Raw genomic sequence first — 13,569 nt, forward strand, 5'->3', positions numbered from 1 at the left:
AACGCCATACAGCTATTGTATTGGTGGCTGTACGCTGTGCTGCAACTCACTGGGCATAGACAAGCATTGAACATTTTACGTTTTAAGACTTGAAAGTGTGTAAACATCTTTTAGCATGAGGCCTGATAAATTGGCCCTCTGGTGAATAAGTGCAGTACAGAATGTAAATGTTTCAAGTTACCCCAAAAAAGTAAAACTTAGAGATCAATTTTACAAAAGCAGCACAGGCAGCACAGATCTTTATAACTTTACTGTAGCTCTTTACTTATGGCCTACTTTAGTCCACCCTATTTGCTTTGTGAGGGTTAATAAAGAATTCCAGGCATGGTTATATTATATATATATATATATATATATATATATATATATATATATATATATATATATACAGTGGTGTGAAAAAGTGTTTGCCCCCTTCCTCATTTCCTGTTCCTTTGCATGTTTGTCACACTTAAGTGTTTCGGAACATCAAACCAATTTAAACAATAGTCAAGGACAACACAAGTAAACACAAAATGCAATTTGTAAATGAATGTTTATTATTAAAGGTGAAAGAAAATCCAAACCATCATGGCCCTGTGTGAAAAAGTGATTGCCCCCTAAACCTAATAACTGGTTGGGCCACCCTTAGCAGCAACAACTGCAACCAAGCGTTTGCGATAACGTGCAATGAGGCTTTTACAGCGTCCTGGAGGAATTTTGGCCCACTCATCTTTGCAGAATTGTCCTAATTCAGTTACATTAGAGGGTTTTCGAGCATGAACGGCCTTTTTAAGGTCATACCACAACATCTCAATAGGATTCAGGTCAGGACTTTGGCTAGGCCACTCCAAAGTCTTCATTTTGTTTTTCTTCAGCCATTCGGTGGTGGACTTGCTGGTGTGTTTAGGATCATTGTCCTGCTGCAGAACCCAAGTTCGTTTCAGCTTGAGTACACGAACAGATGGTTGGACATTCTCCTTCAGGATCTCTTGGTAGACAGCAGAATTCATAGTTCCTTTTATCACGGCAAGTCTTCCAGGTCCTGAAGCAGCAAAACAGCCCCAGACCAACCCACTACCACCACCATATTTTACTGTTGGTATAATGTTCTTTTTATGAAATGCAGTGTTCCTTCTACGCCAGATATACTTGGACACACACCTTCCAAAGAGTTCCACTTTTGTCTCATCGGTCCACAGAATGTTGTCCCAAAAGTCTTGGGGATCATCAAGATGTGTTGTGGAGAAATTGAGACGAGCTTTGATGTTCTTTTTGCTCAGCAGTGGTTTTCTCCTTGGAACTCTGCCATGCAGGCCATTTTTGCCCAGTCTTTTCCTGATGGTGGAGGCATGAACGCTGACCTTAACTGAGGCAAGTGAGGCCTGCAGTTCCTTGGACGTTGTTGTGGGGTCTTTTGTGACCTCTTGGATGGGTCGTCGCTGCGCTCTTGGGGTAATTTTGGGCGGCCGGCCACTCCTGGGAAGGTTCACCACTGTTCCATGTCTTCGCCATTTGTGGATAATGGCTCTCACTGTGGTTCGCTGGATTCCCAAAGCTTTGGAAATGGCTTTATAACCCTTTCCAGACTGATAGATCTCAATTACTTTCTTTCTCAATTGTTCCTGAATTTCTTTGGGTCTCGGCATGATGTGTAGCTTTTAAGGATCTTCTGGTGGACCTTAGTGTCTCAAGCAGCTCCTATTTAAGTGATGCCTTGATTGTGAACAGGTGTGGCAATAATCAGGCCTGGGTGTGGCTAGAGAAATTGAACTCAGGTGTGGACAACCACAGTTATAGTATGTTTTAACAAGGGGGGCAATCACTTTTTCACACAGGGCCATGATGGTTTGGGTTTTTTTTTCACCTTTAATAATAAACACCTTCATTTACAAATTGCATTTTGTGTTTACTTGTGTTGTCCTTGACTATTGTTTAAATTGGTTTGATGTTCCGAAACACTTAAGTGTGACAAACATGCAAAGGAACAGGAAATGAGGAAGGGGGCAAACACTTTTTCACACCACTGTATATATATATATATATATATATATATATATATATATATATACCATATTCCCATATGCAGCCAATGCACCTGGAAGCTGGAAATCAGTAGACACCTTTACTTCAGTGATCTCCATTTGCTTCCAGGACCTGGGCCGAGCGGCCAGCCTAATGCATTCTGAACACAGATCATGAACACAGGAGGTTCTGAATGAATGCAAAGGATTCTCCGATTGGATGAAATGGAAAGGTGGGGCAGTAAAAATTTCCAGCTTCCAGGGGCATTAATGAAGTATCCATAGTTACATTGGTTCTAGCTGGACCAATGTAACTATGTAAAAATATACAATGCCTGTAATTAATTTTTAACCAAACGAAAATGGGCCATTCACTTTGCAAGGAAACGTTCCTTTAGTTTAGTAAATGTGGTGAGAATTCACTTTGAAAAGAATATCCAATCACGTGCAAGGAAAATAAAACAAAACAGTATTTTTGCTTGTTTATGATCGCGTGATGGAAGCCAGCATTCCTCATTCACTAAACTAAGGGAAAATTCCCTTGAAATTTAAACAGCCTTTTTATCTTTTAATTAAATCAACCACATGGCTTCTGCCCTCCTAATTAAGACAAACTTTTTTAAGGTTATGGATGTGTTTTCTATAAGTTCAAGAAAAGCTATAAGTGGTCAACTCACCAACCTGGTGATTTCCCACCAAACTTTTATAAATTCCACGATACAGACCCTGCAACTCTCCTGTATTACCCCAGTCTACTCATTGTGTTATGAAAAATCATCAAACCCTGGAGAGGACTTGCTTGGGCTTCTATCCCCTGTCTGCCCTAACTAGTTTTACTCCAGCCTTCAGTGCCTGAAGCATGTTAGCCTGACAGCATGTGTGATGCAGAAGCACCTGACTTGATTCACAGTACTGGAGCTTCTGCTGTCAACCTGATTTGGGATGGCAAGGGACTGTGGGAGGTTATTATAAAGATACATTTCAGACTGTTATTCTATCAATATTTAAAAATATAATAAAAAATAAATAAAATCATTTTAAATTATCTAAAGAAATTTTATTTCTACAGTAGTTTTGAGTGAAGCTGTGAGGTGTTAGAACCACTGTTGGGGTTTGTTTGCTGTTTGTGTACCCACTGTTTATTCTCAGTGTGTGCCCTGATGGCTATTGTCACCAGGACTGAAAGTGATCCAAAATTCTGAGCTGTCACAGAAAAAGGAACAGAGGGGAAATGTATAAATGGAGAACCTAGTTCACTAGTTCCAATGCCACAAGTTTCCCTTATATTGGTGGAATTTTCTTTCTTCTACTTCCAGTTATGTCTATGGGACAAGAATTGAAGGTAAATCTCCCTGACCTTCCTAAAGGTCTACCTACACCAGTGCAACCCACTGTGATGCGTTTAACATATGCACTATATTTTGCACAGTCATGTCTGTTATATCAGGACAAAATAATTAATGGACTGCCTAATATACCACAACATATCTAAAATCATACCTACTGGATTTTGCTAATGCAGCTCACTGCAATGCAGGTTCTTTGTGGAGGTGAGCCAGAGTGTCAATCAAAATTAATACCACAGCACACTAACGTAAATAATGTACATTACTGTGCACTGTGATAACCGGCATGTTTCAGCAACACAATGGTTTAAACAGGCTATGAACCATTTTTGTCCCAAAAACTAAAAGAAAAACGTTTGATATTATTCCATGAATAAAGCAGAGGGTGTTTTAACAGAATTCTCACTTTTTCGCATAATAGGAAAGAATTGTTGCTGTGCTTTCATTCCAAACCTGCTGTTGCACTGCTTTACTTTAAAGTGTTTATTTTTTTTTTTAATATTAGCATTATAAAAAGAAAAAAGTGTTATACATTTGAGGTTAGTTCTCCAAAGATCAGTTGTACCAGTCATTGTTATTGGCTTCACTATGCATGTCTAGACATTTTTAAATGTATGGTCTATTGTTGACTATCACCAATATACAGACTATTTGTGATTATAGGCTACACGTTTCCATGGCAACTAATAATGTTAACATTTGTTCATTAAATGACTACTAAATCTAAGGAGAAAGCTGATTTTGAAAAGAAATAGCAGAAAACAACATTCACAGATATGTAGCTTTAGGTTTTTAACCTTCTGTTAAAAATTCAGCAGGTAGAGAGCACAGGGATTTGTAATTTGTCTGTTTTTGGTAACATAGAATAAGAAGAGCACAATGTGACAACTTGGACTTATCAGTCGATAATCATCTCCAATATTTTTCTTGACATGTTCATTAAAGAAAGTCTGTCACAGACCTGGACCATCCAGACTTACATGTAAGGTCCAAGGTTACTTTTTTGTAAAAACTGTGCATCAAAACAATAGAGATGTCTGGTGCTGAACACATATGTAAATCATGACTTTTTCTGTTAAGTGAAGCTTGCCCCCGTTTCCATCTACATCCCCAGCCATCCTTTTGGCCCACTGTCAAGGCTGTCTAATGCGTTGGACCAACAGGGAGCCTCAGGAGGTGGGTGGGGGTTAGATCAAGACTAACTTTACCAAAGGTGATTTGTATGTTCCTTCAGCTGTCAATATCTCTGCATCTATTGATCATCTTTACATGCTTTACATGCTATTATTCTCTCATAATAAGTTTATTTTGAACTGACAATTTTTGTCACAGCTTTACTTTTATATAATACATACATTCAAAATCTCCTGATTTGGGTGGGATGCTCACAATAACCTCTTATCCCAAGCTTGAAAGCTACTATAATATCCGCACAAGTGATTTTCCTCTGCTGTCCAGATATCAGGGTCAACTGGCACTCATTTAACAGCCGATCCAATACCACATGTACATATTCACTGGTGTTGTAAAGAATGTATGCGCCATTTATTCTGTTTATTACAGTAACCTGGATAGCAAGGATAACTTGCCACCAGTTTGTGGCAATGTTGAATTGTATGTCTGTTAACTGGCTGCACATTTCCACTAGCAAGTTGTACACTTCCAGAGCACTTGAACCCAAGTTCGAGTTGACAATTTTCCAATTTGTAACTAACTCGCGTGGCAAGACTCTAGCAACAGCAAAGAACTCTGCAAGTCTGCAGTATGAAAATTCAGCCACATTGACCCCTGTGGTGAGATGACTATTGCACAACATAACTGAACCAGAACTTGCAGCAAACTTGCAGAATGTTTGTAAAGAAAGTTGATCTGGAGTCATGCAATGCGTACTTGCTGTAATTGTGCAACAAACGTGTGAAGCCTGGCAAGTCTAGCAATAGCTTAGCAAGTCATTTTCAAACTTGTAGCACAATTGCTTGTTATCTGGGAAATATCTTGGATATTTACTAAATGTGAGGCTGGACACACACAGGCCGAATGTCAGGAGACAACGGCCGGTTAAAAAAAATGGCCACTTCTTTGGCCCTTGTTTATATCAGTCTCTCGGTCAGCTTCGGTGAGACATGCATGCTGGAAAACCAGCAACTGACTAATTCCCAATCAGCACTCTCAGCCAATGGCAAAGAACGTGGAGTGTTCTGGTGGGGGGCCATCCCCCTGTCAGAACACAAAAGCTCAGCAGGGTAGATTGCTGAACTAACCTCCAACCGGAGCTGTTGGGTTTTCTTTTTGCAACCCAGCTGTTAGGGTGTACCAGGTTTCAAGATGCCTATAAACTTCGGCAAATGTTGACTTATTCTAGCTGTCTATTATTGGACTGGGCAACGTTTCATGTTTGTAAGCCCACTGTCTCAGCAGACATCCGTAGGAAGATTATTCAGTGGCCAGGTCAGAAATGTCCATATATTAGCTCCACAAAATTTGCCTCTTGCTTTTTGCTAAGTTCTGCTTCCATCTCCTATCAATGTAAACATGCTGATTATACACAGCAAGTAGACGATAAATGCAAAAGGCAGGCTATGCAAACCCAACAAAAGACTTAACCTGCATATAACGTGCTCTGACCTGAGAACTATATATCTGCAATAAGGAAGGCTAGAGCCTGACAGCTTTAATAGATATGCTTGAATGTGTTCAAGAGTCTCTCTGAAGAGAATGGCATCTTGTCAACATTTGTTGTTATTCTAGTCAATCTATACACTTCCCCATAGAAGTTCCAGATTAAATGACTCTCTGGCCTTCCTAAGTAGCAGAAATAAACTACTGCTTAAGAGAGCCTATTCCAGAAAGAACATCAGTTTCAATAAACGTGACAGTCCAGCTTAGCATGAATAGCATGAATACCGTATTGAGCATTAGACAGAAGCTAAATCTCTGTAACATCCTGTAATTACCTGATATAGTGAATGCCTCAACATCTTATTAAGACTGGCTGTAAACTGTCAGATCTCTAATATTGTAAAAAGCCATCAGTTGCCATTGCCATCCTTCATAAAGTTTTCTTTGGATTAGAGAAAATGAAAAGTGTATATATCTAAAGATTGATTCCCTATGATATATAAAAAATATAAGATGCATGCAATATTCATCAGAATTTTCCAGCATATTGGAAGACCATTGTTACCAATGCCAAGTGTATTTTATGCTTGCATGGTGCATTGCTATCCCTAGTTTTTCCAATAAACTCCATGATCATCTATAGCAATATATAGCCAACATAAAAGAGGTGTGGTAATCTATAGGGTTATGGGCTGGTGCAGTTTATGGAGATGTCACAATGGAACAATTAATCAATCAATTAGGACGTCTAACTGCAGCCACAATCCAAATAAATTATATATTTTTTTAAATGACATGTAAATATTCTACATTAGAATTAATGTGTTCCGCCCTGCTGGTGACCCATAGTCATCAGAAATTAAAATTACATCAATAAATAACAGAAATTAAATTCTGTATTTCTAGCTGGGTTTCGATCCTTTGCAGATATAAAATTAATAGTGCACACTGGAGTAATTTACATACTGTGCAATTAAACAGACTACAAGAGAAGACACAGCTAATTTGAGTATATAGAGAAATGAGTCCCAAGCCTGTGTTATTTTTATTGTATGAAGAAACGATGAGGAAGTAGCACCAGACCGGTATAAATTCATTAAACATCCAATTATAGTACTACAGTGCAGGGATATACTGTGTCTGGAACATATTGTTTGTAAATACTTTTTGACAGCAGTTGGCAAACATTGACACAATTAGCCACCGTAAGCAGGTTATATACTATGTTAACATAATTTTGGGTTTTAGACTACTGTAATCTGCCTTATTATAAATGTAAGGCTACACTCAAAGCCAAATGCATGCATTGCATTGGTGTACATGTAATGACATATCTTTTAAAGATGCTGTGTTTAAGGTTAAATCTTAACTGACTTACGCACGTTTCATCATAGATGACATCATCAGGGGCTATGATATATGACAAAACATGCTTAGGGCGGAGACGTGTGTCACCACGTTCTTACATTGCATTGAGGGGTTTGTGGTCTTTGTTCTGATCGGCACACGTGTTTTAGCAATTTTTAATGCAATAAAGTATCCCAAAGGATTTTATACTATGTGAGCTTGGTGTGCTGTTTTTCTCACAATAAGCACACTTCAACTTCTCTATGACATAGAGTCACACGTCCTTTGGTAAGCTGACAACTTTACGGTTGTTAAGACATGTGGCGTATTTCTTCAATGAGGGAAGTTATTACACAAGGAGATTCCGTCTGATATACTCTGAAGTCATCTCAAGGGAGTTGGACTTTTTGACACTATTTATATGAATTCAAGAATTCACTATTGTTTTTATTGGAACTTTAACACTATCTGCATGACTCTTTAAGCATTCACTATTGTTTTCTGTGTATTGAACTTTATTTTAGTGAGTGTGGCTTAGCATTTACTGAATTATTTATGTATGTAATTCTGTACATTTATGCTACAATGTTCTTTTCATTGGCACTTTAACACTATATGCATGATTTTTTAATGTTTTATTATAGTTTTCTGTGTATTGCACTTTATTATTTTAACGAGCATGGCATATCATTTACCAAATCATTTATTTATGATATCCTGTACATGTATGCTACAGGTCAGGTGTGTTAATTAGTGGTCAGTCTTTTTTGCCATTTGCATGGTTTCACTTTTTGGTTTTCATAGTCTTGTACATATGGAAGAATTTTAAAAACTGAGTAGGTTTGTGTGAACTCTCTCCTTATTCTTTAGCATGCCTAATCTGTCATTTGGAAGGATTGTCCAAATGATTCCCAGTGATGTTAAAACAGTGTGGACACATGCCACAAATTATTTGGGTAATAGGATATTATCTACTTTTCATATTGGTAGCCCTCACAGCTTTAGGATCTTAACTCAGAGAAGCTAAAAAAATATTGCCATATGAAATGGCTTTACTAAGAATGCAATCATTTTATATTTACTAATAATTTAACTGAACCTCAGGCAAACTAACGACAGAAAAAAAATGTATCGGAGCTGTTTTACCTGCCAAAAGATATTTATTTCTGCCCATCCGTTCCTGAAATTTACACAGCTATACCACACATATTAACACAGTTCTGCTACAGATAACACGCACAAATGTTTTCCCTGCCTTCATCCTTTGATTGGGCAGTGAAGGAGAAGAAGACATGGTGAACGAACCAATAAGCGAATCTCTCTTATCACTCTTATTAGCATGTACCTGTTAGCACATGAGCAAAGCAGCACAATTGACTGACTCATGAGGATCCCAATCTAAGTCCTGCTTAGCTTTAGCTTTAGGATTGACAGTATTTCCAGTGCAGCTTATTGATGGTCATCATACTTATCCTGAGATGGTGTCACCCTACTTTAGCTAAGGAAAGCATATCTCTGATGATGCCTGTATGGTATATATTTTTTTTACATTTTTAAAATCCCCCATCCAAAATATTGGCCTTTCAGATGAAACCATCTTTAGTCTTTTCTGTATTTTCTAAAAGTCAATGGACTTAGTAACCCTATATTTCTGTTATTTATAAAGAAAAAAAAATCTACAAGCATGAATAGTCTTTTCTTTGATGTGAGCAGAGCAGCATGCGTGATTTTCTCTAACCTATTTTTGATGATCACCAGTTAGCCCCTTTAGGAGAAGAGTAAATATGAAATGCTCAACTTATTATATAAAAGTGACAAAACTAATGACAGCATCAAGACATGGAGTGAGGAGGAAAAAATAAAGACAGAGAAAGAGCGAAGCAACTTGTTAGCTTGAGACAGAGCTATAAAGCATGACAAATCAATCTTCTCAGCAGTGATGAATCGTGGAGCAGGATTATACATTTTTTGACTTGTATATAGGAAACCATTAAAATATTACCATTAAACTCAGACACTAAGGAACTGGAAACACCCTGGGGCTATGAATGTCAATATTCAACTGTGTTTTTTCATTACTGAATTCTGCTACAGAGTTTTATAAAAGAATGATGATAATGGGAATCTTGCCTGAGCTCATGTCATGTAAATGCATTCAATGAAACAGGAAAATCTAGAAAATACATCTACAATATAATATCCTATTTCCATAAATAGTGGCCCTTATATGTGTTCTGTTGAGTTTACTGAATTATGGAGTGTGTCATCTTCCATACAAGAGGGAAAGATAACATTAAAAATGATGGCTTCTGGAAAAAAGTAAGTAAAACAATATAGCTAAAAGGAGATTTCTAGATCAAATGCAAAGCCTTTACAAAGCCATGGCCCATAGCGCTTCATGTGCCACAAACCGAACAGTCAGATATAAAAGCGAATAAAGAAAAGAGAACAAGTTGGCGACTGCATTGGGCATGCCGTCTATATATATCATACATATTGCTGTGACTCTTCAATGGATGCTGAACTCACAGCAATGTGCACTTGTCATTTTGCATCCAATTAAATATCCACCACTGAGATCCTTCTCTATATACAACCGCTAAGTGTTGTTTTCAACAGTAAAGCCCCATACACACTATCAGATTTTCTGCTGATTTTTTCCTTCAGATTTACCGAAACCATATAATATGAGGTCAACCCTTAAGAGTTTCAATTTGTCAATCAGGCGGGGACCTTGCACTACGTGGTTTTGGTAAATCTGAAGACAAACATCAGCAAAAAATCAGATAGTGTGTTACAGTGCTTAAGAGGACATATTGAAACAAGATATGGAATGGATCATGTGATAGTTCTTAAACTGACAGCTGGAATGGGTCACATAATCTTCTATGAGCTCATTCACAGGAGAGCATCACAGCATTTTTACTGACGTACCTTGGTGATTTGTGCCCAGCAGTCTGACATGCATTAGGCTAACCATAGCTGGAGCAATGGTTTGTTTAATCTGTTCTAGCTGATGGCTGAAAAATAATAACTCAACATTTCCTCTTTATATTATTGCCCATTGTGCTGTTGTTTTAACAAATGTATTTAATAGCATACAGCAGAGATGTCTCATTGTTATGTGACTACACGCATCATAAGTACACAAATATTCGTTAAAACACTGATCTCATTATTTTATGCCTGCAGTCAGTTGTAAACCTAAAACCCAGCAGCCGCTTTCATAGCTCTATGAAGAAAACGTCATTTTCACAGAATTTTGAATAAAAGCATAATACACTATACACACATAGCACAGATACAAATGCACATAAGGATTTCAGGCTTGGAAAAGTAAAAATCCAGAGATTAATAAGGATCTATGGCATTAGCAAAGAACAAACAAAGCATGCAGCTAGTATTTATCAGTTACACAGACTTGCCCTTACTTAGCATACATAATCCATCAGTACAGTTTTTTGACTGTAAAACAGGACCATCGCAGTCTTTTCCTCCATTTCTAGGTGGGGGATTTGTACAGTCCCTACGACGCCAATGTGTGCACTCTGTCCCACATGTAGACCATTTGCTCCATGCAGTCCATTCTCCATCCTCTGAGAAAGGAAATATGCATGAATAATAATATTTTTTATATAATGCAAAAAATTATAGATACATTTACTCACTGTGGGAAATTATTATAGTTTGTATATATATTTTGAAACTTCTAATTATAAGTTACAAAAATCTAAAAATAGTCAAGAAATCAATAGACCTTACAAACTCCATTGCAATGTCAGTATCAGGCTTTCTATGTACCCATATATCCCACAATGTACTTTTTTAGGCTCTGTAGATTCCTCCTGAGCTGTCCTGTCATTATCTTCTACTTGTAAGAGATATAAGATAGAGACCAAGAAAGAAGCCAGCATAGGTTAGGTCTAGGTAAACTTACTGTCCAGAAGGCAAATGATGGGTATCACAGGGGCCACCCAGGCAGCAGAAGTAACAGAACAGGAGATATATGGAGAACTGGTAGTTTGGAAGCAATCAGACCCCCAAATGATTGCACAGCATTAATATTTACTGTTCTTTACATGTTGGTTGACTTCATTGGGGAGAATAGGGCTACTGTATTTCTGTTCATCTGATAGGAGACTACTATTAAACAATAACTGTTTGCTCATCATACATGGACCAGCAATCATGAATATCATGGACCAGCAATCATGAATATCATGTTGTAAATGGAAACAGGTACCACTGGAAATTAAATGTCCTAAATACTGGACTCAATATACATATTATATTTAAAAAGTGTGCTGCCTATTTAAATAATATATAAAAAAATATTAATACATAATTCAGAGCTCAAACACAAATAATAAATACAATGTGAGCCAAAAAATTCAAATGCATAATAAATAACCTAGTGAAATAATGGTTATTTCAAAAAATCCATATAAACATATAGTTTATAAGGGATCAGATGTGACTTAAAGTGCTCCTTTATTATAAACTGTCATTAAAAAGTGCTCCAGTGCAAAAATGTGCTACTAAAGCAGAAAGAGCCTCTTACCAAATCAGAAAGATCTTGAGTTACAGAGATCAGAAGTGCTTATAATATCCAAGAGCAAGGTCGGCACTCTCACTGTCAGACCCCCAGACGGCATTTCCCCACAACTGGTGTCCTCCATTCCCAGAGGATGCCAGTTGTGGCTAAATGCTTTGGGTGTAGTTGGAGTGGGACGTCATCACATATTGGTGTTATACTGCTTGATTCCATTAGCCTACATGCAAGTGCAATACTTTTTTAATAAAGAATCTTTGTTCATACTGCACTATGAAGAATCTCCCGGTTTGTGCTTCACATATATACGATTGCGGTTGGAATGGCATTTGGAACAGAGGGTGTGATATGCTTTGTCCCATATGAAGATTATTCCAATGCACTCCATTGATGTGATGACTAAGCCATCTGGGGGTCTGATAGTGAGAGTGCCGACCTTGCTCTTGGATATTATAAGCACCTCTGATCTCTGTAACTCAAGATCATGCTAAATTGGTAATGGCCCTTTTTGCCTTAGGAACACCTTTTTTTTGCACTGGAGTACTTTTTAATGGAAGTTTGCAAGCAGGTAGAACTTTAAGTCACATCTGATTCATTATGGACTAAATGTTTATATGATTTTTTTTAAACAACCATTATTTCACCAGGTTATGTATTATGCATATGATTGTTTTCGTTCACATTGTATTTATTATTTGTGTATGAGCACTGAGTTATGAATTAGTATTTTATGTATATTTATTATTTAAAGGGACAGTGCATTTTTTTTTATATATAATAGCTATATATAATATATAGAATATCTACCCTGATCCTGTTAAAAGTCACACCTACATCACCCTCATTTTCATTTAAGGTGTTTTAAAAGTATACATGCCAGGCTAGTGGATCTTAATGGCCAATGTAGTAGAATTTCTTCTGTGTCAACATAACCAATTTTTTTCCATTGCTATCAATTGCTCAAACCTGTGTCATCATAGAACAATACCTGGGCACATTGTGGTGCAGCTTATTTTCTGAACACTTTGTCCATCACAGACAGATCCACCATTCAAAGGTGCAGGATTTGTACACATTCTTGTTCGCTTTTGGAAGCCTTTTCCACAGCGGTTGCTGCATGCAGACCACTCTGTCCACGTAGACCACCCTCCATTCACTAAAAATGACCACAAACAAGAAGCATAGTAATTTATCAGTGAAAAAAAATGCATTTCATCTTATAATAATCCCAACTCCAGGCAAACAATCCTGTCAGACAACCTGTGCCCCTCATTATTATATATAAATGTATTTTATATATTATAATAATATAGGTCATTTATATTTATTTTAATTTATATGTATTTAATTTCCTTTTAATTATATTTTTATTACATTGCTGCAGACCAAAGATATCTGTATTTTTCAGAGTGTAGGTGGAAGTATGGGCAGGGCTGACAGAGGCTGATTGGGTGATAATAAGTGAGCACATAATTTATCTATGATTGCTGTTGCACCAAAAATGGAAGGTGATTTCTGCTACCATGCCAGTGTTGTAATTAACAGTTTATGTCTCCTAGTAGTTGTAGCCTGCTCGTGTCCATCTACTGCTAGAATACAGATGTTACTGGGTAGACTGCATTAGCATTCAGACAGTCCCATGTAATGGCCACTTGCACCACTACTGTCATGCTAATGGTGCTCCGGACTACAGTGGACTTGT

At 37.4% G+C, this 13,569-nt stretch overlaps 1 protein-coding gene across 4 annotated transcripts in view; it reads right to left on the bottom strand.

Annotated features, from left to right (window-relative positions):
* UNC5C (unc-5 netrin receptor C) overlaps window positions 1-13,569 on the bottom strand; it is a 517,444-nt gene that overhangs the window by 73,062 nt on the left and 430,813 nt on the right. For all 4 annotated transcript variants that reach the window (XM_077476580.1, XM_077476578.1, XM_077476581.1 and 1 more), the window contains 2 exons: window positions 12,856-13,023; window positions 10,747-10,911 (listed from right to left, as the gene is read on the bottom strand). In XM_077476580.1, coding sequence (XP_077332706.1) covers window positions 10,747-10,911; window positions 12,856-13,023 — 333 coding nt within the window. The remainder of the gene's footprint in view (window positions 1-10,746; window positions 10,912-12,855; window positions 13,024-13,569) is intronic.

This window comes from Lithobates pipiens, unplaced genomic scaffold, assembly GCF_037356315.1.
Source record: "Lithobates pipiens isolate NorthernLeopardFrog02 unplaced genomic scaffold, aLitPip1_a1.2 Scaffold_13, whole genome shotgun sequence".
Classification (NCBI taxonomy): domain Eukaryota; kingdom Metazoa; phylum Chordata; class Amphibia; order Anura; family Ranidae; genus Lithobates; species Lithobates pipiens.